This window comes from Gekko japonicus, unplaced genomic scaffold (assembly GCF_001447785.1).
Source record: "Gekko japonicus isolate JY-2015 unplaced genomic scaffold, Gekko_japonicus_V1.1 scaffold1466, whole genome shotgun sequence".
NCBI lineage: Eukaryota > Metazoa > Chordata > Lepidosauria > Squamata > Gekkonidae > Gekko > Gekko japonicus.
Genome location: NW_015170929.1, coordinates 153914 through 181739, shown reverse-complemented (window position 1 = coordinate 181739; position 27826 = coordinate 153914). Strand labels below are relative to the sequence as shown.

The 27826-nt window shown below is 48.2% G+C and overlaps 1 protein-coding gene across 1 annotated transcript in view; it reads left to right on the top strand.

The window, feature by feature from the left end:
- The window catches only part of LOC107116818 (glycine N-acyltransferase-like protein 3), a 58378-nt gene extending 39840 nt beyond the window's left edge, over nt 1-18538 (top strand). Inside the window, exons 4-5 of the mRNA XM_015418822.1 lie at nt 2168-2288; nt 18118-18538. Of these exons, the coding sequence (XP_015274308.1) occupies nt 2168-2288; nt 18118-18538 (542 nt within the window). The remainder of the gene's footprint in view (nt 1-2167; nt 2289-18117) is intronic.
- Nucleotides 18539-27826: the final 9288 nt, after the last annotated feature.

The following is a 27826-nucleotide window of genomic DNA, read 5'->3' as shown; positions in this document are numbered from 1 at the left end:
TCTGCGTCTACGTGGAGGGAAGTCTCGGGTGGAGTGCCACAGGACTCGGTCCTAGGCCCGGTGTTGTTCAATGTTTTTATAAATGACCTGGAGGAAGACATAGAGGGAATGCTTATCAAATTGGCTGATTATACGAAACTGGGTGGGATTGCTAATTCTGAAGAAGACAGAGTCAGGATTCAAAATTATCTAGATAGGCTGGAACAGTGGGCTGAGATGAATAAAATGAATTTCAATAGAGATAAATGCAAAGTCCTACACTTAGGTACAAAAAATCAAAGGCATAGATATAGAATGGGAGGGGCTTGGCTTGACAGCTGCACATGTGAAAGGTATCTAGTTGTTCTGGTTGATCACAAACTAAACATGAGCCTGCAGTGCGATGTGGCTGTGAAGAAAGCTAATGCAATTTTAGGATGCATTAACAGAAGCATTGTGTCCAGATCAAGGGAGGTGGTAGTTCCGCTCTATTCTGTTATGGTCAGGCCTCACCTGGAGTACTATTTCCAGTTTTGGGCACCACATTTTAGGAAGGATGTTGACAAGCTCGAGCGTGTCCAGAAGAGGGCAACCAGGATGGTGAGAGGGTTGGAATCCAAGTCTCATGAGGAAAGGCTGAAAGAGTTGGGTATGTTTAGCCTGGGAAAGAGAAGGCTTAGAGGGGACATGATTGCAGTCTTCAAGTATCTGAAGGGCTGTCATGTAGAAGCTGGAGCGGATCTATTTTCTCTTGCTCCTGATTGCAAGACTAGATCTAATGAGTGGAAGACTAGGTCTAATGGGCGGAGACTACCAGGGAGTCATTACTGGCTAAATATCAGGAGAAACGTCCTAACTGTAAGAGTGGTTGAGCAGTGGAACAGACCACCTCGAGAGGTGGTGGAGGCTCCTTCGCTGGACGTTTTCAAGCGGAGGCTGGACGACCCTCTTTCGGTATGTTGTAGGGCTATCTTTCGGCTATGCTCCTGAAGAGTGCAGGGGTTGGACTAGATGACCTGCAAAGTCCCTTCCAACGCTAATATTCTATGATTCTATGATTCTAATTGCTTTGCGTGCTTTACCCTCAGTTCTAACACAAAACAGTTAAGATACCTGAATGCCATAAAGATCTCAATAAACTGTACTTCTTCTGAATGACTGCTGTTGAGAACTGATTGACTCAGGAGTCTGACAGCCAGCACCAGGTTGGGAAATTCTTGGAGATTTGGGGGTGGAGCCTTGGGAGGATGAGATTTGGGGAAGGAAGTAGGGTTGCCAGGTCTGATTTGGGAAGTACCTGGAGATTTTAGGGGTGAAGCGTGGAGAAGGCAGGGTTTGGGGACAGGAAGGACCTCAGCAGAATATAATGACATAGAGTACACCCTCTAAAGCAGCCATTTTCTCTGAGGGAACTGATCTTGGTTGTCTGGAGATTAATTGCAATAACAGGAGATCTCCCATTTCTATCTGGAGTTTGGCAACCCTAGAGAGAAGTGACCTCAGAAGGTGTCATGCCATAGTGTCCACATTCCAAAGCAGCCATTTTCTCCAGGGGCACTGATCTGTCATCTGGAGAGCAGTTATAATTCCGGATGATCTCTAGCCCCCACCTGGAGGAAATGGCTGCTTTAGTGGGTGGAATCTATTGGCATTATACCCTTCAGATGTCCCTCCCCAACTCAAATCCCACCCTCCCCATGGTCCAGTCCCCGAATCTCCAGGTAATTCCTAACCTTAAGCTGGCAACCCTTCCTACTCAACAGCAAACCTACCTTTATCTGCCCCTTTCTCTTCAGCTTTCCCTCCCCCCCTCATCCCCACAGCCTCTGCCTAGGAAAACTGTGACCCAATTGTGTGGTGCTGGCCACTGGTCCAGGCCCACTTGCATGGTTGCTTAGCAACAGCCACTGAGAGAGGCCATTGCTTAAAGCTATAGGCATTCTTTTTATTATTTTCAGATTTTTAAAACCACCAATGGTTTTTTTAGATTGCAGAAAAACCTGGGGTCCTCTTCAGGTTTGTAGAGAGAACTGTCTTGCCTGTTCACAGCTCCAGTTACTGGATTTAAGTATCCAAAGATTTGGCCAGCTTGGCTATTAGAATATGAGATACTCATGACTCAGAAAACGTAATGCCTCACTACTGCCCCACTCGTGTTGCTCTTTCATAACATTCTTGCTCCATGCAGGCATCCAAGATGGGATGTATGAAGTAGCCAGGGATATTGCAGAAGCAAGACATGTCCACCTGGAACCATACCTCTACCAGACATGTCTACATCCAGGCCCACCTGCCTCCTTTCAGAGCCGGTCAGTAACTGTGTTCCCTCCTTGATGCTCATTGGGACCGTCATCTGGACATTTTTTCCTCCAGGAGTTTCTGGAGCTCTGGGGCTGATTAAGAGTTATCTAGCAACCCTGCGGCTGGATTCTATCATTTGTGCTGCCCCGAGTCCCATTCAGAGGGGAGGGAGCGAGATATAAATTTGGTTGGTGATTGATTATGATGATGATGATAAGCCAGAAGTATGTCTGCTGCTCCCTTGTATCCCTATATGTGTCAAAGCACACATGGAAGATAACAAAGGCTTCCATATTAATAAAACCTCAGCTGTTCAGAAGGCCTAATGTAAGCCACCCTGTAGTGTCACATCCATCAACTGAGCATTCTGGTTGAGCATTGCACCAATTGTAATATTTATACCTTTTGCCTCAACAGCCCTAAATTCAATTGCCACACTGAACTTTCTTTGTGGAAATTGCTACTCTATATAGCTAATTCCCAAGTGTCCCCTATGTGCAGATATCTAAATCTGCAGATAGGGTGCACATTCACCTTACACAGGCTTTTCTGCAAATGTGGATGACCCTCTCAGTTTGCAGAAAAATCTGAAAAGAAAAAAACCCAAACATTGGGGGTTGTTGCTGCTGCTGCTGTTGTTATTACTATTACTATTATTACTATTATTAATAATAATAGTAATAATAATAATAGTAATAATAATAATAGTAATAATAATAGTAATAATAGTAATAATAGTAATAATAATATTTCTGAATTGCCCCATCCCTGAGTATACAGGGTTCTGGGCAATTTACAATAAATTAATATACAAAAATACAGTTTAAAATCAACAATCAGTACATCCTAAAGTTTGACAGTCTTCCGATGGCATTTTTAATTTGATCAGAAACCTACTCGGGACTGTTCTTCCATCTCATGGGCAGGTTAAGGAGAATATCAAAGTGGGCAAGATGGAAGAAAAGAGGAGGGTGCCAGCTATGATGGAAACGGTTGCTGTCCTCAACCAAAAGTCTGGCAGAACATCCCTGCCTTACAGGCCCTGCGGAATTGCAATAACAGGAGATCTCCCATTTCTATCTGGAGGTTGGCAACCCTGCAGGGCCCTGATGGGAGTTGGCAGAGAGTTCCACCAGATTGGAGCCAGGGCCAAAAAGGCCCCGGCTCTGGTCGAGGACAGCTGGATGTCTTTGGGGCCAGGGATCACCAGCAGATTACTCTCAGCAGAGCGTAATGTTCTCCCAGGGACACACCAGAGGAGACGGTCCCGAAGATATGCCGGTCTCAGACCACTCAAGGCCTTAAAGGTCAATAGCAACACCTTAAATCTGACTTGGTACTCCACTGGAAGCCAGTGTAGCTGGCGCAGCACAGGTTATATATGTGCCATCTGTGGCGTTCCCGTCAGGACTCGTGCCGCTGCATTCTGGATCAGCTGGAGCTTCCGGGTCAGACTCAAGGGAAGGCCAGCATAGAGCAAGTTACAGTAGTCTAGTCTGGAGGTGACCATCGCATGGATTACTGTGGCTATGTCAGGATGCAACAGGAAAGGGGCTAATTGCAGTGCTTGGCGTAGGTGGAAAAATGCCAGTCTGGCAATATTTGTGACTTGGGCCTCTACCGGATTCGTTTCAAAGTGCTGGTTCTTACCTTTAAAGCCCTACATGGTCTGGGTCCAGCTTACCTAAGGGACCGCCTTTCCTCATATGTTCCCCTGCGAGCACTTCGGTCCGGGACCCAACATCTCCTGGCAGTGCCAGGTCCCAAAGAGGTCAGGCTGGCTGCTACCAGGGCCAGGGCTTTCTCGGTGGCGGCTCCTATCTGGTGGAACGAGCTCCCGGAGGAGATCCGGGCCCTGCGGGACCTTGTGCAGTTCCGCAGGGCCTGTAAGACGGAGCTCTTCCACCAGGCGTATGAGTAGAAGCCGCCACTACCATCAACATTATTCCATCTTCACCTGGCCCTGGATGAGGGAACATCAATGCTTCCCTGGAGCAGATGATGCTGAACAGTTCAAATATGCCATCTCTGAAATTTCATGTAGAACACCTAGAGCACTTTAGTCAGTAACTCATTATGAATGTTTTGTACTGTTGGATTTTAAATGGTTTTAATTATGTTTTATATTGGCGTTTGCCCCTATGTAAGCCGCCCTGAGCCCGCATTGCAGGGAGGGTGGGGTATAAATTGAATTCAATAAATAAATACATAAATAGTTAAGGAGGCATTGTTAGGTAGCCCTGTCATAGATCTGGAATGTGGAGGGGTGAACCTCCTTCTTCATTCTCAGCTCTTCACTGTCCAGCTTCTGTGCGCTATCTCATGCTTGACCTTGCAGTCTCCAGCTGTGCTTTACTCGGCTGGGAATGTTAACAGCTTTTACGCTTTGCCCGCTTGCCCGCTTGCTTGTGCCCATGCACGTGAACTATAACCATTGGCTTACCCTCACAGGGGGGTGTTTTGATTTCACTATAAGTCAGAGGCCCTTATACTGACAGCTATTCCTGACACAATCTGTACATGTGTTCTTTAGTACTGGAACCACTAATAAACAGTTATCTTCTTATGAAGCCCTGTGTGGTGTGACCTGACTGAGGAGCCTGACAAAGTGTCAGGAATCTTTCATCACTCGACCTGAATCTCTCATGCTGAGATGAGCGACAGCAAGGAGATCACCCTCGAGGAGGCAAGCCAAATCCTCTACGGGGATATGAACCCTGAAACCGAGACCGAACCACGGGATGCGGAAATGGCCAGAGCAGAACTTCTCCTGGAACCTTTCGGAGGGGAGAAGGCCAGAGTGACCACCAGGTTACGGGGCCCACGCTGGGGCTGATTCAGTGTGGACTCGCATGAGACCTGAACTCTTCCTTCACCCGCTGGTCCGCGTAGGGCAAGCCATATTATGATCAGCCTCCCCGGACTGTGGACTATGAACTGGAGGGAGAGGGAGAGGGAGCCACGGGAGGGGCCGAGGACCCCGAGGAATTCATAGGTATCCGATTGTACCTACTCCAATGGGGCTATGACAAGATGATGCAGATGATCAAGAATTCTTTAAAAAAAACTACCAGAGATGGTAGCGGCGGCAGTGCAGAGGGAAGTACAGCACCAGGTGCCGGCACAACAGCTGTTGCGCGTCCAGCCCACCCCAGTAAGAAACCCTCCCCGGGGACCTCCAGGGAATGTGGTGCCTGCACAACCCGGCCGGGAAGTGCATTGACCTACGGAGCCCCTGGATGCTACCTTCGATGGGACCCCCGAGAAACTGCCATTTTTTGCGTCCAGAACCTCGTTGTGACCTGGGGCCACCTGTTTCCTGATGTAGAGCACCAGGTGGACTATATTCCAACTCCTGACATTCGTTACTCCAGTTCAATTTAGCCCCAGGGCAGGTGCAATCCGGACCCTTTCCCTTGGTCCTCAATAAATCCATGAGTGGTAAGCTCACCTGAGCAAAGTTTGCGAGAAGGGACTGGTAGAAATTGACAAATCTGAGGAATGCTTGGAGTTGCCTCCGGTTCAAGGAGATTCCCACCCCACTACAACCCGAACCTTGGCCGGGTCCATTTCCAAACCCCTGGGGGAAATGTGGTAACCAAGGAAGTCTATTTCAGAGCACTGAAACTCACACTTTGACAGTTTAGCAAACAGTTTGTGCTTGTGCAACGTGTGCAGGACCTCCCGCACCAGTTTGACATGAGAAGGTTTATCCGGGAATAAATCAAAATATCATCCAGGTAAACAATAACTCCATTAAACAGGTGCTTGTGCAACACTTCATTGATGAGGTTCATGAAGACCCCAGGGCCCCTTGGAGCCTGAACAGCATCACCCGATACTTGAACTGCCCCAATGGAGTGTTAAAAGCAGTCTTATACTCATCCCCTGCTTTTATGTGGACACAGAAGTAAGTATCCCTGAGGTTGAGTTTGGAGAAGATTTTCACCTTAGCCACTTCGGCTAGGAGATCCTTCATGAGAGGCAGGGGGTATGCATTGGTGGTAGAAACAGCATTCAAACTCCTGTAGTCCGTGCACAACCTCAACCCACCATCCTTTTTTTTTCTGGAATAAGACCGGAGCCGCAAAACGGGAGGACGCTGGGGGGATGAACCCACGCGCCAAGTTTTTGTCAGTGAATTTATGCAATTCCTCCTTTTCCCAAGGACTCATCGCATAAAGTTTACCTTTAGGTAATTTCTTGTCTGGGATTAATTCGATAGCACAGTCTGAGTGTCTGTGAGGGGGCAATTCATCCTCCTCCTCCTCAAATATCTGTTTCAAGGTCCTGGTACTCCAACGGAATGGAGTTCAGCTCCTCCTTAGCCAAGCAAGCCCGTATTGGTTCGTCAGGAGGGGGGGCCACGGTTCCTCCCAAACATGCATCTGGCATTTAGGGGAAATGAATTTAACCACCCCCTCATCCCACAAAATATAAGGATCATGATCGTAGAGCCACGGGCTACCTAGCACCATAGGGAAATGGGCAGCTGAGGTGATTACAAAAGTTCTATGCTCCCAAAGTGCTCCCGTTCCCATTCGTAAAGGCAGTCTCATACTTACAAGGGTCCTTCATAGCTGACCCATCCATATGGGGAAACACAATGGGATCAGGCAGCTGGATAATTTTTGCCCCCAACCCCATTACAAGCGAGGGGTTGATTAAGTCTCGGTCGCATCCCGAGTCTATCAGACCCCGTCCTCTTACGTGGGTACCCAGCTCTGGGTTCTGGATAGTCACAGTCACAAAAAAGAGGGAGGGGTATCTGCTCACTGTTTTTGGCACCTCGGGGTTTGGGACCTTCTGTTCTGCGCCGCTCATTGCAGGCCCTGCTCATTTCCCACTGGCTGATCCTCCTCTTTGCTTGACTAATCTGGATCTTCCTCCGGGACACTGGCTTGCAGGGCCTTTTGGCTCTTTGGTGGGGACATGATCTTCTTCATTGGGGTGTCTGCTCGTCTCTTCTCCGGTGCCTTCTTCGCGGCTCCCTGGGTTCCAACTCCCGGGCAGGAGGCTGCTAAGTGGCCTGCCAAGCCACATTTCAGGCATAGCCCTTGCTTCATTCGCTAGTCTCGCACCCCCTCCTTCTTCAGTTGAGGGGTCTTGGGTTTTGGCGATGACAAGATGGTCTTCCCTACAGTGGTTGCGTTATCTATCTTGATGGTTCTCAAGCGGTTTTCCACATCTGCAGCCTCACATATCCGCGTGTTTAGGGACACTGGATGCACGTTGTGAAGGAACGTCTCTCTGACCTCGGGGTGTAGACCCAGGCGGTATTGCTCAGCCAGCACTTCATCGGGCCAACCCCGGATCTTTGCACCCTGGTGCTTGAACTCCTCCATGTATGCTCGAACCGACTGCTTTCCTTTTTTGAAGTTGCATAAGAATGCCTGAGCGTGCTCTCTGGCGTTAGAAATGGACCTGGCCAAGGTTCAGGATGTAGCGGGAATGTGAACCCGTTAGTTTAGGCACAACCCATTCACATCTCTGATTGGCTCGGCTCCATCAGGGGACCCCACTTTGAATGCAGTATATCTTCTCCCTCTCCCGTCTTTGTATGTACTCTTTACTGTACTCAATAAACTTGACCCTTTTGAAGAAATGTTGTTGAGACTGATTGCTGTGGGACTCTGACAGAGTGTTAGAGCTAGTATAATCCCTGACCCCGTACCTCAACATGATCAATGAGGAAGGCGGGGGTGTTCCTACTACCATCCTGGGAGAGGTCCTTACCACAATGGAGGAGTCATAAGAACATAAGAACATAAGAGACGCCAATGTTGGATCAGGCCAAAGGCCCATCCAGTCCAACACTCTGTGTCACACAGTGGCCAGAAATACCAGTGCCATCAGGAGGTCCACCAGTGGGGCCAGGACATTAGAAGCCCTCCCACTGTTGACCCCCCCAAGCACCAAGAAGACAGAGCATCACTTGCCCCAGAGCCCCATCCATACCTTGTGGCTAATAGCCACTGATGGACCTCTGCTCCATATGCTTATCTAATTCCCTTTTGAAGCCGTCCATGCTTGTAGCCTCCACCACTTCCTGTGGCAGTGAATTCCATGTGTTAATCACTCTTTGGGTGAAGAAGTACTTCCTTTTATCCGTTCTAACCCGACTGCTCTGCAGTTTCATGGAGTGCCCACGAGTTCTTGTATTGTGAGAAAGGGAGAAAAGTACCTCTTTCTCTACCTGCTCTTTCCCATGCATAATCTTATAAACCTCGATCATGTCACCCCTCAGTCGTCTTTTCTCCAAGCTAAAGAGCCCTAAGCGCTTTAACCTTTCCTCATAGGGAAAGTGTTCCAACCCTTTTATCATTCGAGTTGCCCTTTTCTGCACTTTTTCCAAAGCTATAATATCCTTTTTAAGGTGTGGTGACCAGAACTGCACACAGTATTCCAAATGAGGTCTCACCATTGATTTATATAGGGGCATTATGATATTGGCTGATCTGTTTTCAATACCCTTCCTAATAATCCCCAGCATAGCATTGGCCTTCTTTATTGCAGTCACACACTGTCTCGACATTTTCAGTGAGTTATCTACTACAACTCCAAGATCTCTCTCTTGATCAGTCTCTGCCAGTTCAGACCCCATCAATGTGTATTTATATTTGGGATTTTTGGCTCCAATGTGCATCACCTTGCACTTGGCCACATTGAACCCCATTTGCCATGTTGACGCCCACTCGCCCATCCTTGACAGATCCCTTTGGAGTGCCTCACAATCCTCACTGGTTTTCACCACCCTGAACAACTTTGTATCATCCGCAAATTTAGCCACTTCACTGCTTACTCCCATCTCCAAATCATTAATGAATAAGTTAAAAAGCAGTGGACCAAGTACTGATCCCTGCGGTACCCCACTGCTTACCACCCTCCACTGAGAAAATTGCCCATTTATACTCACTCTCTGTTTTCTATGAATTAGCCAGTTTTTGATCCATAAAAGGACTTGTCCTTCTATCCCTTTCATAACTGGTGCAAGTAGGGGGCTCAGGTATGAAAAGCCCTGGCAGGATCCGTACACATGGCACTGCTTTCCCATGGACACCCGAGAGTCGTGGATTACTGCCCTCTGGCCAGGGGAAGCCAGCCACTATGACTACCTTTCCTACTATGAGAGTGGATATGATCCTGGAAAGTACGGTAGTGCAGCCAAAGATCAGCTGGAAAGGGTGAGATGCCAGCTGATAGCCCAACAGGAGGACATGTGGCACGAAATGCATGAGATGATGCTGGACTGGTCGCCATCACGGTTCAACATGAGCTGCATCTGCAGCAACCAGGAACACCAGTAGCTCCACCAGTGCAACAGGCTCTTCCCATGCAACAGGCTCTTCCCATGCAACAAGCGCCACTGGCATTGGTGCCAGTGCCAGGAGGACCTGGTGTCCAGACTGGGCCACCGGGCCCCATGCTGGGGGCTCCAGATGGACCCCCAGCTCCCAGGTTGGACTGCCCTAAGGAGCTACTGAATGCCAGCTTTGACGCCAACCCCGACAAGCTCACGTTTTTCCTGCTGCAGGTGCGAAAATCCCCCCACGACTGGGGCCACCTGTTCCCATCTGATGACCACCGGGTAGAGTATATCATGTCGTGGCTGTGGGAGTGCACAGCAGACTGGTACATGAGTCTGCACAAACTGCACGGGCCCGAGCTCTGAGAGGTGCAAGCGTTTATGTGGGCCCTGCGGAGGCAGTATGAGGATCCCATGAAGCAAGGGAATCGGTCGGTGTGTGAGTACTCCAACGAGTTTAAGATGCATGCAGCTAAGATCCAAGGATGGCCCGAGCCTGTGCTGGTGGAGCATTATCGATTGGACCTGAACCATCAAATCTTGGAATCCTGCGTAATGTGAACCCAATATCCCTGGCGGCCTGGGTGAGGGAAGCAGGGAACTGATTAAGATGACAGCTCCTAAAGTGCACCCGAAGACCCCAGGAGTGATACTAGAGACCCCCCCATCCCAAGCCAAAGGAGCCTGTGCTCAACCAGCGGACTACACTGCCTTCTGTCCAGCGGTGGTCATGCCACCAGCTCCCATGACTCCTGAGTGGAAGGGATCCAAGACACCTGCGAATAAAAGTCTATGCCTGAAGCTGCCACGGGCCCTGCAACTTGGCACGCAATCTGGAGCCACATCCTCCAGCGGAGACAAAAACTCTCAGCCGGTGGGAAGAGGCCAGGACATGCTGTAAAAGGCACAAAGCAGCAAGTCTGAGAGCAGTCTGTACCTCCATCGGTGAGCAGCCACCCCCCTTTGTTTTTTGTGACCGTGTCCATGCTCAACCCAGAGATGGGGACCCTGGTGTGCAGAGAAGCACTTATAGATTCGGGGTGTGGTAGAGACTTGATTAGTCCTTCTATAGTGATGGGGTTGGGGATCCCAGTGCAACGATTACCCGAACCCCTAATTTTTACTCAGATGGATGGCTCAACCATGTGTGAGCCTTGTAACTACCAAAACTGTGCCTCTTATTATGGGCACGGGGACTCATTGGGAAACCCAAGCGTTTGTTGTGAATCCCGTGGCTTGGTTTTCAATGGTGCTAGGGAGTCTCTGGCTCAGAGCCCATGACCCTTACATCCAGTGGAGTGAAGGAACTGTCATCCTTGTGGCTCCTGGATGTAGCACTCATGCTTGGCTACCCAAGTGGGGGGAGGCACCTCTGAACGTCTTGGTCCATGCCTGTTTGGCTAAGGAGGAATTAGACTCCATCCTAGTAGAATATAGAGATTTGGCCATGGTGTTCAAGGAGGAAGAAGCAGACGGCCCCCCCCCCCCCCCCCCGTAATATGGACTGTGCCATCAAGATTCTACCGGGGCACAAGTTGCCCAGGAGTTAAGGAAGTTTATTGGAAAAAATTGGCTCGGGGTTTCATTAGTCCTGCCTTTTCTGGAAGAAGAAAGCTGGGGGTGTACTGCTGTGCACAGACTACTGGGGCTTGAATGCAGTGTCCACCACAAACACTTACCCCCTGTCTTTGATCAAAGACCTCCTGGCGGAGGCTGCTAAAAAGAAGATCTTCATTAAGTTGGATTTAAGGGACGCATACTTTTGAGTGCACATCAGGGAGGGGGACGAGGCCAAGACTGCATTCAATACTCTGTTGGGCCAGTTCGAAGACCTAGTAATACCGTTCGGTCTACAGTGAGCCCCGGTGGTATTCATGAACTTAATAAATGAAGTGTTGCACAAGCACCTTTTCAAGGTGGCCCTACTTTATCTAAATGATCTCTTATTATATTCACAAGATAAGGAGACGCATGTGAAACTGGTGCGGGAAGTCTTGCAGACCCTTTATGAACACAAACTGTTTGCCAAACTGTTTAAGTGCAAGTTTCACCAAATGGAAGTAGACTTCCTAGGCTACCACATCTCCCCCAGGGGACTGGAGATAGACCCCCACAAGGTGGCGGATGTGCTGGGGTGGGAGGCTCCCTGGACCCAGCGCCAGCTCCAATCCTTCTTAGGATTTGCCAATTTCTATAGGGTGTTCATCTCGAACTTTGTTCAAGTGAGCCTGCCTCTCACTGACTTGCTAAAAACTAAAGGGAAGGGACAGGAGAGTACTAAGTAGCCCATTTAGAGTGGACTGCTGAATGTCAGGAAGCGTTTGAGAAACTAAAGGCACTGTTCACGTCTGAGCCGATTTTAAGTCATCCGGATGAAAACAAAAAAAATATTGTACAGGTCGATGCCTCAGATGTGATATGGGGGGCCATCCTGCAGGAGGGAGCATATGAGAGGCTTCATATGAGAGGCTCTGGCGCATGTGTCAAAAAGGTTTAACACCACTGAACGGAATTGGGAATTAACTACCTGGAGACACTGGTTAGAGGGGGCACGAGTCCCATTTGAGGTGTGGACTGATCATAAGAACATGGAGGCACTGTGCACTCCCCGCAACCTCAATGCAAAGTAGCTCCGGTAGGCGGAGTTTTTCCTCAAAGTTCTGCTTCACTCTCCAGCACTTCCCTGGAAAGGTGAACTCCCTAGCAGATGCTTTGTCCTGCCTCCCGCAACACACCAGCCAGGGGGAGGAGGTGGTAGACTCTATGTTCACGCCTTCCCAACTGGGAGGGGCGGTTTTAACCCACAGTCAGACGAAGGCAGGAGCTGGTGAGTGGGATGAGCCGTGGGCCGCCAAATTCAAGGAGGCGTTTTTCAAGACAGATAGAACCGAAATAGCTACTGATCCTACAGTCCAACAAGGACCTAACGGCTGCTGGTATTGGGGTGGCAGACTGTGCCAACCACCCTCCGCAGGGATGTGATGCATTTTGGGCATTAATCAAAACTAGCCGATCATTTTGGCTACTTGAAAAATCTTCACCTGTTGCAATGCCAGTTTTGGTATGTTTTGACATCTTACTATCAAATTGGCTCTGTCCATTTCTAAGAAAATCAACGTGTCTTCCATCTTTTCATTTTTTCCCTTCAAATTCATTATCTCTTGTTCCATATCTTCTGTTTTTCCTTGCAAGTTGCGAGTATTTATAGCTATTTTTGAGATTTCTATCCTATTTTCATTTATTTGCTTTTTAATTTCATCAGTTTTGGTTTTGATTTGAGTTGATATCTCTTCCATCTTCTGTTGTATTGGTTCTATTTCTTTCCTCATAAGTGTTGGCATAGCCTGCCCGACACATTCTATGATTAAACTTTTGAGTTCCTTTATATTCATCTGCCCCACACGCATTTTTAAGTATGTTGCTATTCCTGCCTGCCCTGGAGAAGGTATTGAACTTTTCCTGTTACTCACAGATCCAGATGCCATATATATCTTTTATCTGAACCCACTTTCTTTTATTAACTTTTATTTCTACTTTTGGTATTTTTATTATTTTTGGGTATTTTCCCCTTAAGAGACTATTTACTTATTTATTTTCTCTTTATATTTAATCTATTCCACTAACAAGTTCTTCTTACTTTCACCACTTATAAGTTTCACTTAAGTTCTGTCACACTCTGCAAAAATCTGTTATCATTAATTATCTGTCCCTTTAAATGCTTCCAAATCTTCCTCTTCCCCGCTATTCTCGCTGCCGGCTTGTCTGCAGGTCAAAATTTCCTGTTATTCTTCTCTCTTGCCTGTAGAGGTCTCCCTCCGCCGTCTTTTAGCTTGCCTCTTGGTCTTTCTCTATCTGCGTTGCCCTGTATGATGTCACCGCGATGATTCTGCAGTCCAAGTCTCTCAGCCGCTCCTGACCCCCGTGCTCAGCTCAACCGCCTCATCTCCGCTCTGCTCCGCTCTGCTCCGCTCTGCTCCACTCCAATTAAAGGGGCCGTCACCGACATCGAGACACCCGGAAAGTAAAGAAAAGAAAGAAAAACAAGGCAGTTACTTGCTCCTTCACTTTAGAGCCGAAACTCACCAAAATCTATTCCAAGTATAATTCATTTAAGTCTACAATCAAGTAGCCGCTTCTTTTTACCGCTTGCTACTTTGCCAACGAGTTTCTTCCCCCCCCTATGTTACTCCAATCTTGCTTGCTTACTATTTTAACTGAATTTTAAACTAAGAATATACTTAGCTTGGTATGTTGGAATTAATGCTTCAAGAGTTCTGTTTGCTTGTCCTCCAAATGGTTCAGCTAGGCTTGGCTTCCGCGCCCGGTCAGCGTCCTCCGTACTTCCCACTTTGAGAAAAGTTAAGAAACAGGAGGTTTTGCTCCCCTCTTCTGTTTTAACTCAAGTCCCCTGCTGTCCCCCTCTCTCCGGGAGGGGGGTAGGCGTTGTAAATGCCTGGAAAGTATTAGGAAAGGCGATAGTTGCGGAGAGAGCTCTGCCGCACGACCGTCCTCGTCAAACCCGGAACCGGAACTCTTCCTTGCAATGCCAGTTTTGGTGGCCTCATATGCAGGCTAATATTTCGCAGTACATAGGGTCATGCCAAACCTGTCTAATGAGTAAAAGACGCCCTGGGAAGCCACCGGGGTTACTCCGGCAACTGGAGATGCCTAGCCAGCCCTGGGAGGTGATTTCCATGGATTTTATTATGGACCTGCCTCCTAGCAAAGGGAAAACAGTGATTTGGGTGGTGGTGGACTTGTTTTCAAAGCAAGCACATTTTGTCCCTTTTAAGCAACTACCTATTGCCAAAGCCCTGGCCAAAATGTTCATGCTCCATATAGTGAAACTGCATTCTGTGCCAACTAAGACCGTGGAACTCAGTTCATTGCCAAATTTTGGAGGGAACTCATGCAGGCACTGGGCATTGAAAGGGTCTCAGTAGTGCCTACCACCCAGAGACTGACGGCCAAACCAAGCGGGTCAATCAAGTGGTTGAACAATTCCTCAGATGCTTTTCTATCAACAAGATAATTGGGCTGAGCTGTTGCCATATGTGGAATACAGTTATAACAATCCCATCCATTCACCCACTGGGCTGTCCCCCTTCAAGGCAGTGTATGGGTATGGAGGAGCCCCTCTCCCCACGGCAGGGACTCCGGACCCCCACTCCAGGGGACCTTCATACCTGGTGGCAGGAGCTGAAGGCACATCGGCCCATCATCCAAAAGACTTTGGAAAAAGCTAAAGTGGATTATAAGGCTCAGGCTGATAAAGGGAGGACCCCTGGGTGGGACATTCAGCCTGGTGAAGGGGCTCCAACCCAGCAGAAAACTGGGTAGAAAGGGGGGGAAGACTGATAGAGAAAGAGGAAGAGGGAAGGAAGCAAAAAGGGGGAAGGGGTTCACCATCTCCGCAAGTTTCTTGTGAGTCCCCATTTGTACTTGTATAATCAGAACTTTATGGTATATATTGTTCTTATACCCTTCCTCCTTGGATTCTCAGAAGGGTTGCCATCCTCCAGGTGATGCCTGGAGTCCTCCCAGAATTACAACTGATCTCCAGACTACAGAGATCAGTTCCCCCCCTGGAGGACATGGCAGCTAAGCATCTCCTAGGCATGTCGTAGAGGACATGGAATCACATGCCTGCTAATTGGCAACCCTAATTCCCAGACATACATTTCTGCAGCAAAAGGCAGCCTCAGTGGGGGAACCATAAGGAAAGGTTTATTCCTTTCGCCATTTCCCTGGTATGAATGGGTTGAAGTCATTTTATTATCTCAGTTGTGGAATTATGAAGATATGATCCTGAAAGTTAAAAGAAAAGGGATTCCTTTGTCTGCAAAGAGACATAAGTAAACTGATTATTCTCCCAGTCCACAGAATAAGAACTGCTCAGGAATTATGGGGCTACGTTGAGTATTCCAGAAATAATTAAACAGATAAGGGATTGGACAAGAAAAAGGAAGCAAAATGTATAGGGACAGTAAAAGGTAAAGGTTCCCTTGCTCGAAAGCCAGTCGAGTCCGACTCTAGGGTTGTGGTGCTCATCTCCGTTTCAAAGCTAGAGAGCCAGCGCTGTCCGAAGACGTTTCCGTGGTCATGTGGCCGGCATGACTAAACACCAAGGCGCACGGAACGCTGTTACCTTCCCACCGAAGTGGTACCTATTTATCTACTTGCAATTTCTTGCTTTCGAACTGCTGGGTTGGCAGGAGCTGGAACTAGAGATGGGAGCTCACTCCATCATGCGGCACCCTGGTCTCAAACTGCTGAACTACTGACCTTCCACAGCCTGCAGTTCAGCGTCTTAACCACTTGAGCCACCATAGGGACAGTAGCTCAGAGAAAACTTAATGCCTTGCCTGCTTAGGCTGGACAGGATAGTGCTACAATGACATTTTAAGAAACAACGATCACCACAAAATTGGTGTGAAAAAAAGATGAGAAGAAAACACAGAAGGCACTGGAATGCAACATATTGCCAACAATGGCATTTAGATCCTCCATAAAAACTGAATGAACAAATGATGACCATTCCAAAGTAAACAGCAACCTGAAGGTTAATTCCTTTTACTACCAGGCAGAGCCAGGCTCTAGAGCCTGCCTCCAAGATACAATGCAACCACAGTTCCCTCTAAGCTGTGCTAGGGGGCACTGGCGCACAACAATCAAGCAGAATCAATTTCAGCTGGCAGTAAGACTCCCGCATGTCAGTTTCGTCAGTATGAGTTGATTCAGGAGTCTTTCTGCCAGCCGAATGTCAATTTCAGCCCCATTATATCCTATGGGCCATTGAAGTCAATGGTGAAAACATAGGGTATATTCTGGGGGCTGGAGGGGAGGGGGTTTGAGGGAGAGGCTCCAAACCCACAGGGTAGCTGCTGGAGCCTCTCCCCAAGATATCAACCAAGTTTCAAGAGCATTGAACCAGGGGGTCCAATTCTACGGGCCCTCAAACAGGTTGCCTCTATCCCCTCCATTGTTCTCTATGGTGGGGGGAAAAGTCCAGCCCCCAGAATATACCCTATGTTTTTGCCATTGACTTCAATGGCCCAAAGGCTATAATGGGGCCGAAATTCAGCGGCAATTCGGCGGGAAGCCGATTCAGATCAGAGAATCTGAATCGGCCTGCAGCAGCCCGAAAGAGGTCCGAATGGGCCGTTCAGTTCGGATGAACCAAATGCACATCCCTAGTCCCCATAAGCTATAATTGAGTCAGAAAAAATGATTTTTTTTTGTACAGCCCTATTATGCTTTTCAGTATGATTTGTAAGCTGCCTTGAGTCACAAGGGAAAGTGGGATATAAATATTTGAATAAATAAGTTGTTTGGGCAGGTTGATAACATTTAAGCAACTTCCTGTTTGTTAGGTTAGGCAGCGTTCTGACAGTGATTGTTTCTCCGTTATACTTGACCTGTAATGCTGGTTCTCATAATTCACTAAAAAACCCTGAAGTAGACTGCAAGATTTTTCCCCCCTTAAGAGCTGGTATGTTTTCTGAGGGTCAGCACAGGGCGATGGTCCAAGGACAGGTCTACAAATATAGTGGACTGGGGTGGGTAGACCTGTTCTCCAGATGCCAGGTTTATCAATATAGTGGAAAGGGGTGGGTAGACCTGTTCTCTCTCCAGCAATTCCCTGGATTTCCCAACCTGGAACTGGCAATCCTAGTCAGGACTGGCCCCAATGAGTTCCCCACAAAGGCTTGGAAAGGGTCTCCTGGCTTTGCCGTTTTACTGACAGAACCAAGCTTGGTTGCCTAGCAACAGCCATTGAGAAAAAAGTTAGTCCCACAGGAGCCAAGCAGGAGAAATGTCTTTGTCAGGAGCAACAGCCATTTTGGCAGTTATTCTGACAGGGAACAGTGGCTGAGGCAGCAGTGGGAGGGGAAGAGGAGAGAACCCAGCACCCAGCCAATGGCACACGACTACTCTTGAGTGGTGGTTGATCGGCCGATGGCTGATGCACACAGCACAGCTAATGGGAGAGCTGGAAATGGCCAACGTGTTAGGAGAACTATATATATAAGATTACCCCTGCACATTCAGGAACAAATCCTTTCAAACACACCACAGGAACCTAGACCAGGTACCGTTTATCTTCTACCCAAAATACACAAACACGGCAACCCAGGAAACCCCATTGTCTCAGGCATAGCACTGTCACCATGGGGTATCTGGATACATGGACTCTGTTCTAAGACCCTATGCCATAAAAACTCCTGGGGCACCTTCTTTGGGTGGCTGTAACTCGGACCCCATAATTTCAATCCTCACCAAATTTGGAGGGTGGGTAGAGGAGAGTCAGGTGGAGATCCCCTGAGTGTTTGGTGTGTCTTGCATTCTGGGGGGAGGGCATTCTACCAGGCTACAAACTGAACTGGTTCATAAGGTGGCATTTTCCCAGTTTGTGCCCATCCCTAGTTATATTATTTATTTATGTTTGGGAGTTAGATTTATAATTTAATTTTTTGTTTAAACCCTTCAGTTTCCTCAGCTACAACCCTTTGCCTGCTCTTATGTTTCAGGATGAAAAGTGACTTACTCCACTTTGGTATCCTCAACCCATCTCATGCAGCCATACTCAATGAAGTCTGGGACTTTGGAGGCAACAATAGAAGTTTGTGTTACCTCGAGAGCCTGATCCGTTACTTCCCTAATGCCTGCCTCATGAACAAAGAAGGGCAGCTGGTCTCCTGGAGCCTTAGTGATCCATTTGCTTGCATGGCACATGGCTATACCTTCCCTCCGTACCGGGGACAGGGCTGCGTGCAAGCTGTGCTACAGTCGATATCTAGAAAACTGTATGCTCGTGGGTTCCCATTGTATTGTGGAGTCCTGCCAGAGAACCAGCCTTCCAAGCAGGCATTGAAGCACCAGGGCTTCCATATCCTCCTTGAGACATATTACATGCTTATTATAACACCAGCCCTTGACCTCAAAGAATAGACCTACCCTTTCACTTTCATAACCAGGGTTCCTTAGGCAGAGTGAAAAATTTGAGGCACAACAGGTAAGATTTGCAGCCAAATTCAATGGCCTGAGGTATATTTAAGATTAAACTGATCATTAAAAAGCATTAGTTGTTTTTCTCATTTATACCTCATAACACCAAGATATGAGCCCATTCGCAGGGAGGGCGGGATAGAAATCCAATAAAATAAAATAAATAAAATAAGATACATGTGCTCTTGAGAAATAGTGCAAAACAGGACCGTATGTCTCTCTCCCCCCCGCCACCTTCCTAAATGGTGTCTCTGCCATAACCAACCCCTAACATAACATTTAGCTCCACAAGTACCAGGGTTCAACACCCTGCACAGAAAGATCCCTCATGGCACACAGTCTAAAATAAATTGCTCATAGAGTAGAACATAATGCCTCTTTCACAATATTTTAGCATTGACAAGAAAGCAAAGGAATTAAAATATCTGTTCAAGATGGTTTCAGTCCAAACAGATACCCATTTATAATATGGCCAAGGGGATCTCTCTCCTGCTTTAGATTCATAGCATCCCTTGAGTTTTCCATATCCTTGGCCACATAATTGACCCTCTCCTTCCAAATGTCTTACCAGTTGGCTATCTTACCAGTTAGGTGACCCATCTGCCATTGAATGGAGCCCAGTGTCAGCTATGCTGCCATGATGGGGGGGATTAATTCTCTTCCTCTGTGGGCCAGATGCTGCTTCTTTACTTTTGCTTCTGTACTGCTTGCTTATCAACGACCTTGCAGGTTGCTGGTGTAGTGTCTGGGATGCCTGGAACTGTGGGAGTGCTTTCGGTTCCCTGCTGCGGCCTCTAATGGCCTGGGGACCCTTCTCCCGCATGTGGGAGCCTGGCTAATTGGCTTATGGAAGGGGGGGTGCATACGAATGCCCTATATCCCATTATGCTTGTAGGGGCGACGCCATTCTTAACAGTGCCTTTGTTAATGCATCTATAGCTCTGCAATAAAGTATAACCTTTCTGATAAGCGTGTACTCCGTTGTTGGCTGTGGAACCTGACATTCTGTTAAGAATCATTCATTCTCTATCTACACACCTCTCTCACCCCCGAGATGAGCGACGGAGAGGAGCACCTGGTTCCAGGCGAGGACGAGGGCCTTATCCCCTCGAAGGGAGCTGAAACTCCTATGACCCAGTCGGATGTACCGGTGACCACTACACCGCCAGCGACGGTTCCCCTGAAGGGCAAGGGGACCGTACCAAAGACGACCTCGACCCATTTGTTCTTCACCCCCTCCAGGCTGTGACACCCACCCCTACATGGGCACCGGCCGAGCTCGGGGTGGGATCATTTTAACCCGGATTCCACGGCAGAGACATATATGCTCACCCAGGGGCCTGGGAGGGACAGCTGGCTCGACCTAGGATTTTCCTCCGCAGTAGGTTACCCAGCATTCGGGGGGGGGGCTGGAGCCACCGCTGTGAGCCTGGGTGATGGACCGGACCAAGGCGAGGAGTGGTTGCATGTCCCCGGACAAAGAATTGACTCGTAGGCTCGAGGTGGCAGACCGGGAAAGGTGCCAACTGCAACGGGAGTTGGAAGAAGTCATCCAGGTGATCCCGCAGTTGGTGGTCCAAGCCAGAAGGGCTGAGCAGGACGCCCAACCGGCGGCGCTGGTGAATCCCCCAGCACCACTGCCTCCCCCACCCCCGCCACGACCAGCGGAGGTGCCGGTGCCAGGACAGGGTGAGGAGCCGGTGCCAGAGCCCTGGTCGGTCAGCCCGAGAGGTCCCTTGCATCACCGGCCGAAAGACCTGATCGAAGCCACGTTTGATGGGGATCCAGAAGGGCTGTCATATTTTGTGGTTCGAGTGATGAAATTCGTGGAAAGGTCAGGACACCTGTTCCTGGATGACAGCAGCTGCGTAGACATGGTGGCAGCCCATCTGCGAGGAGTGGCCGCAGCTTGGTACGTGGGGCTGCACAACGCATGGGGCCCGGAGCTGGTGAATTTGGATGCTTTTATGTGGGCGTTGCATGCCCAGTTCGAGGATCAGAATGCCGGGCCCAAAGCGAGAGTGTTCCTGTGCACCCTGAAGCAGGGGAAGCGATCTGTGAGAGAATACGCCTCTCAGTCTTTAGAAAGCAGCTGAAAACAGTTTTATATATGATGACATTTTATTAGTTTTTCTGCCTTGGCAGTTTTATTTTGTATTTTTTTTACTTTATTTCCAGTGTAGAACAAGACAAAGTTACCGGCTTGCAGGCCGGTTTATAAAGGCACACAACCCACACGCCTGTCAGGATCCACAGCTTATCTGTCAAGGTTACTGGAGAGGTTGGTGGTATCTAGGGTTCGTGGGAGCTTCTTTCATTCCCAGCTTCATGGCCGTTAGAAACTACGCCAAAAGGCAGTCCATCCCATTGGGTGTTACAGGGGGGAGGGCGCATACGAATGCCCTATATCCTATTATGCACACAGGTAACCCGCCATTCCTAACAGTGTTCATGTTACTGCATCAATGGCTTTTCAATAAAAGTAAAACCTTCCTGGAAGCGTGCCCGTGAAGCCATGGGCCCCCAATATGAGGGGAAATCGTGCCGTCAAAGTGATCACAAAGGTTCGGGCTTCCCAGTGATCTCCCACCCCCATCTTCAATGGTACCATTTCGTACTCACACGGGTCTCTCATGGTAGACCCATCCATTTGTGTGAAGATCAGGGGTTCTTTTAACTTTACTACCCCAGGCTCTAGTCCCGTAACCAACGAGGGGTTGATCAAGTATCTCCCGCACCCCGAGTCAATGAGAGCTCTCGCTCGGAGGTGGGTTCCAAGAGCCGGGTTAATCAACAAGACAGTCACGAAAAAGAGGGAGGGGTAATTGCTCATCACGTTTGGCGCCTCCAGATGCGGGCCTTGCTGCTCTGCGCCGTCTACAGCAGGACCAAACTGTTTCTCACCAGCTCGAGGTCCTCTCCACTCAATTCCTCTCCGTCGTCCTCAGAAGTAGCCTGTAGGGCTTTAGCAAATTTCGGCTTCCCAGTTGGCTTCTTTGCAGGGGTGGATGGGCGCAACTTCGCTCCTTCGGGTTTTTCCCAGTGTCCTTGTCCTCCGCAGTCGGCCGTGAAGTGGCCCCGTTCCCCACACCTCAGGCATAAACCTTGTCGCATGCATGCTCCCGCGTTGCATCCGGCTGCCTCGGTGGCTTGGCTTTTGGAGCTTGAGGGGCCGACCGTCCCCCAGCCACTGCTATATCCAAACGTAGGGTTTGCAAGTGGTTTTCTGCACTTTCCGCCTCCTGCATCCAAGCGGGGAAGGAGATCAGGTCAACCGATCTCAGGACCGTCTCCTGGATCTCAGGGTTCAACCCCACTTGGTACAGCTCAGCAAACACGTTGTCTGGCCAATTTTGCACTTTAGCCGCATGCAATTTGAATTAAGCCGAATAGTCCCGCACCGATCTGCGCCCTTGCTTTAGGGTGCGCAAGAATGCTCGTGCTCTTGGGCCCGCATTTCGATCCTCAAAGTGGACTCGCAACACCCACATAAAAGCGTCCAAGTTGGTAAGTTCTGGGCCGTGGGCATTGTGGAGCCCCACATACCAAGACACCCGGCCACTCCGGGTCTTCGATCGCTCCGTCACCCATGCACTAGAGATGGGTTCAAAAGGCGCCTCGAATGGGGGCAACCCCGCTGCCATGGAGAGGCCCCTGTCAAACAAACTGTCTCTCGAGGGGGCCCCCCATCAGGAAGTAATTCTCTGCCATTGAGTCTGGTTTGAATTGGCTCCAACTTGAGCTTGCCCTGTATCCCTGCCCGGTCCTTTGCCTCGGACCCTGGGGTGTCAGGAACAGGTGCATCGATGAGGACTTCCGGAGAGTCCCCCCCACCGCACCGATGGCCGTCATCGTCGAAGTCACCAGTACTGATGCCGTGGTCTTGGGGGTGTCCTTGTCCCCTTCATTCGGTTCCATGGGAAGTGGTTTCCCCTCTCCATCACTCATCTCGGGTTGAGAGAGGTGCTGAGATATGGAATGAAGGATTCCTAACAGAATGTCAGGATCCACAGCAAGACAATGAAGTACACGCTTCCAGGAAGGTTTTACTTTTATTGAAAAGCCATAGATGCAGTAACATGAACACTGTTAGGAATGGCGGGTTACCTGTGTGCATAATAGGATATAGGGCATTCGTATGCGCCCTCCCCCCAGTAACACCCAATGGGGTGGACTCCTGCGCGCGGGGTTTTGGCGTAGTTTCTAACGGCGGCAAAGCTGGGAACGAAAGAAGCTCCCACGAACCCTAGACACCACCAACCTCTCCAGTAACCTTGACAGATAAGCGTTACAGCTTTGAAGCAATTAAGCGCATGGGAAGGAATGCAAAGCAATTAGAAACACACACCACACTCATGGCAGCTTAGCTGACAACACCAAACACACCACTACACCAGTGATAGGTATTTACAGTGGCCGAGAGTTCCATAGGCATTCGGCCGGGAGCCTAGCCCACCGATTGGTGTGGGCTAGGATCCACTTGGCCTATTGTTCCTGGGAGCGAAGCTTGGTCGCTTCGCATGACCGTGTGGAGACCAAGCCTTGCATGCGGTCGGAGATGGATACATTACATCCTCTATCACTCTTCTCATATTACTGCAGTCAAACTAAACATTTAAAGGAACACACACATCAAAACATGGGATCATTACAGTGGGCCATTCTCAAACATGAGCTTTTGCAAGCTTAAGCCCTCACTATTCCAGCAAGACAGAAACATGGTAAGGGCTCGAAGAAACTGATGTGGATGAACCGAGAGCTTCAGAATAAGCTAAGGGAGAAAAAGGAAATGGAGGGAAGGCCAGACCCCTAAAGAGGAGTATACGAGAGTTGCTAGGTACTGCAGATCAGCCATCAGAGAAACCAAAGCTCAGTATGAGTTGGGTCTGGCCAGGGGGCTCGCTACAATAAGAAAAACTTCTGTAGATATGTGAGAAGCAAACGCAAGGTAAAAGAGGCAATTGGACTGCTTTTGGGAGTAGAAGGAGAAACTCTGGTGGAGGATGGATAAAAAGGTCATGAGGCAGAATTTTTGCTCACAACATTGTGGAGCTTAGAAGGATCATTGCTTAGCATGTCTGTGCTGCAAGGGCACACGTAGCTGCTTTGCACAGGTGCAGCATGGTCTCAATGAGACCCTGAGCTTGTGCAGAATCATGAGGGAAATTACTTTTACATTGCCAGCCTCACAACTAAATCAAGACTGACTCAAAAACTTTTATGCTTGATACCATGAAAATCTTGCCCATTTTGTAAAGCTTGTTTTTCAAAACCACTGCTTTAACAACTTCCTATACCAAATGTGACAAATAAAACCAACCTAGAATCTGGTTTATTTTACTGCACACAAGATGTAGCCAACAGAAGACTAATTTCAAAAGATGTCTCAGCATGAGCCACCCTTTATAGGGGTTAATTAGTTCTGCTTCTTATGTTTCATACTTCAGTTTGGTGTAGTGGTTAAGCAAGCGAACTCTTAATCTGGGAGAACCGGGTTTGAATCCCCACTCCTCCACTTGCATCTGATGGATGGTGTGACGAAATGGCTGCCAGGCAGAGGCAGCAGTGTATTTTGAAATGGATGCCAGCCTTGTAGTCCTTAGGAGGGGGGAGGTACTCCATAGGGAACAATGGAGCTGCCATACCTCCCTGCCTACAGTTCCCGGAAGCGTTAGGGAAAAGACGGCAAAATATAGACACACTCCAGGGGCAGAGCCAGGGAGATAAAGGCTTTGGCCCGGGGGGGGGGTCAGTCTTCAGCCTTTGGCTCAGCGTGGACAGCAGCTTCAAGGGAGCGGACAGGTGGGGGCTCCTGTTGCCTCAAACTCCAGGGCATCCCGGCCACCATACACCATGGTGGACAGCCAGGGGGGGGGGCAACAAGACCAGTGACCAGTCCGGTGGAGAGCTGGGGTTTCTCTACAACCTCCAGAGATAGTGAGGGTGTGTCAATGTGCTTGTGTTTATTTTCTGCGCTTAACTTGTAAATAATTAAAATAAATCTTCTTTTTGGAATTCTAAGACCTGGTGTGCCTTGATCACTTAGTCCTCCCTGCTCAGCACATTACCAGAAACAAAAGGGACCCCAGGGAACCAAATGGGCCCAAATTGGAGGCATTGCCAACTCTCCAGGGGATGCCCAAAGATTGTGGTACTAACGTCCCAAGGGTGAGGAATCAGCCAGAGGGGTCTCACTGTCCCTCCAGGAAGGCAGTGTAAATCCAGTGAGTAGTGGCAGCGTGTAACGAAGGGAAATAGCCCCACCAGGCAGGGTGGGCCGGCAAAAACGGGCTTGTGAGCCACAGAATGGCTGCTCAGTCTCCCAGGGCTGAGGGCGGGGCCCCGTTTCGCCACACAGATGGCCTTAGGCAAGCCATAGTTCTGTCAGAGCTGTTCTCTCAAGGACAGTTCTGGAAAGAGCTCTCTCAGCCCCACCTACCTCCCAGGGTGTCTGTTGTGGGGAAGGGGAAGGGAAAGGAGTTTGTAAGCCGCTCTGAGACTCCTCTGGGTAGACTCTTCTTCTTCTTAACTGAATTTTGTATTTACTCAACTCTGCCCATCTTCTACAGTTAGGAGTGGTCATCGCCCACTCCGCAGGGACTAATTTCTCTTTGGGCTATTGTTTCAAACTGGCTTCTCTTTGCACCATCTCCCATAATCCATCCATCTTGTTGCTTGTAACTCTCAGTTTAAATAACTGTCAAAGATCAACACTCCATGTATATGATGAGGTGAGCTGTGACTCACAAAAGCTTGTGCTTCAATAAGCTCTGTCCTGGATGGCCCAGGAGGCTAGCCTGATCTCATCGGATCTCGGAAGCTAAGCAGGGTCGGCCCTGGCTAGTGTCTGGATGGGCGACCTCCAAGGAAGACCAGGGGCGTGACGCAGAGGCCGGCAAGGGCAAAGCGCACCTCTGAAACGTCTCTCGCCTTGAAAACAAGTCCAGCTCACCACCTAGTGTTGCATAACGCTAAAAGAGCTAGAACGTCTGGCTGCCAGAGATTCTTTGGATCCCCTGGCTATACCAGCACTTATTATTACTAGAACTTTATGATTACCTGATTTTTAAAAAATGTTTTAAATGTTTTTATGTGGATTTTATGGTACTTTGTACCGACCAATGTGAGCCACCCTGAGCCTGTTCACGGGAGGGCGGGATACAAATGGAATAAATACATAAAAAAATAAATATACTACACAGACTGCCATTTGATAATTATAATTATTATGCTTCAATAAATATCACTAGTCTTTAAGATGACACTGGCCTTCTGTTTTATTCTAATAGAAGACCCCGTTCTGAACAGGTACAACTTTTAAAGAGGCACAACAATACTTGTTGATTGCAGATTTGTCCATTCTATCAGGGTCTCAGAAATTAACAGATGCTTTATTTCCCGCTTCTGTCCAAAGTTCTGTGTGAGAAAAAGGTGTTTGAGTTGTTGATTGCAGATTTGTCCATTCTTTCAGGGTCTCAGAAATGAACAGATGCTTTATTTCCCGCTTCTGTTCAAAGTTCTGTGTGAGAAAAAGGTGTTTGCAGAAGACACATGAACTGCTACCTCTGGCCAGCAGGTGTCGCTTTTATCCCCATGAAATGTAGCCGTCTAGCCCACAGAATGGTGAATGCAAGAATTTAACATTTTAGATTGACCTCCTATCATTCTAGGAGGAAGATGTTCCAAAGTTCAAAACAGGGTTTTACCTTTTTTGGTGTTTATAATAACTATAATATAAAATTCTTCCTTGTTAAGAGAATTAGGTTCTTATCTTCCCGTCTATTAAGAACTATTTCTTTAAATAAGTGGTACCTGGTATTGGAAAAACTTTTAAAAAATTTAGATTCTCCATATTCCCCATATCATCGTTATTTCAAATTTATTTCATTAATTTAAAGATTAAGATTTGTATAAGGTAGTACTGAAGTCTGCCTTGTAGTACAGGTTATTTCAACTCTGTTGTTGATGGTGTTTTGTTGATATTCTGTTACTGGTTGATGTTTTGTCACTGATTGATGTTATTTTTCAATATTTTTCTTAATTCTTTTTTAAAAAGTAAATAAAAAATAAATATTTCTTTAATGTAGAGATCCCCACGGATCCCCATGGTGCACAACAATGTGTTTCTTGGTGCCCAGATTACCTCTTCTCCAAAGTAAGGAGCCAATCCTGTCTATTTCGTACATCAGGGCATGCTTTAGAAGAACCCAGGATGCATCACCTGTACTAGGTGTGCAGAGCACCCATTCAGAAGTAGTTGTCCCCCTCATAGGAGGATATTTGGCTTGGAACAGCCCAACATATTGCTATAGCAGAAGACCTTGTAAATTGTTTTTTTGCTCTCTTCATAATGCAAAAAGATGGTATATCTTCAAAATACACCTTTTTCGTATACTATTATATAGATGTTGATGACTTTTGAAGACGTCATTATACGTCATTTCAATGTAGACTCAAAAAAACTGCTACAGGGGCCTGACATGGATTAGGGTTGTGGCAGTGGAAGAGTAGGGAATAATTCTTTGTTCCTGTGCCTTTCCCCCGGTTGAAATCCCAACCCCCACCACACTGCTTTACATTAAACAATACTTGCAGAAAAGGGTACCTGTCTTTTTACCCCAAAAGTAGACTGGGAGTGGCCATTTTTGATCAGGGAAAGGACACAGGGACAATGGTTAATACTCCCTTTCCCAGTATGGCAAACTTAATCCATATGACTACTGGCTGCGGCCCTGCTAACCCCCCCACTAATAAGGGTATACTTAACCTACAGAAGTCATTTCCAAACTGTTGATACATGGGGCAGGGGCACAGAGGGAATAAAGGCACCCTTCACTCTTACTCCCAAGAAGTTGCACATATAGTTTGCTTATCAGTTTCCAGAACAATGGATAGGCCTCCTTTTCACAAATAACTCATATTGCTTCCCAGCACCCTGTCAAACCTTGCTTCACTTTGCTTGCTTTGGTTGCCATGGTTATTGGGGGGAGGGAATTCCTACAGGGAGGGGCATTGAGTGAACGAATGAGAGAGTGGGACCTTTGCTTGTAGAAGCCATAGCTTTCCTCACAAGTTGTACCTCCTTTCCCTTTCCCAGGGTGAGGTGTCCTTGGGAAGCTTTTGGTACCAGCTTGAGCAGTAGATAACCAAGATAACCATATTTCCTTGGTTGAGATGGCAATGCTAGGCGTGGTGTGAATGTGTGACATATGCTTGGGGAAAGAAGGGGCT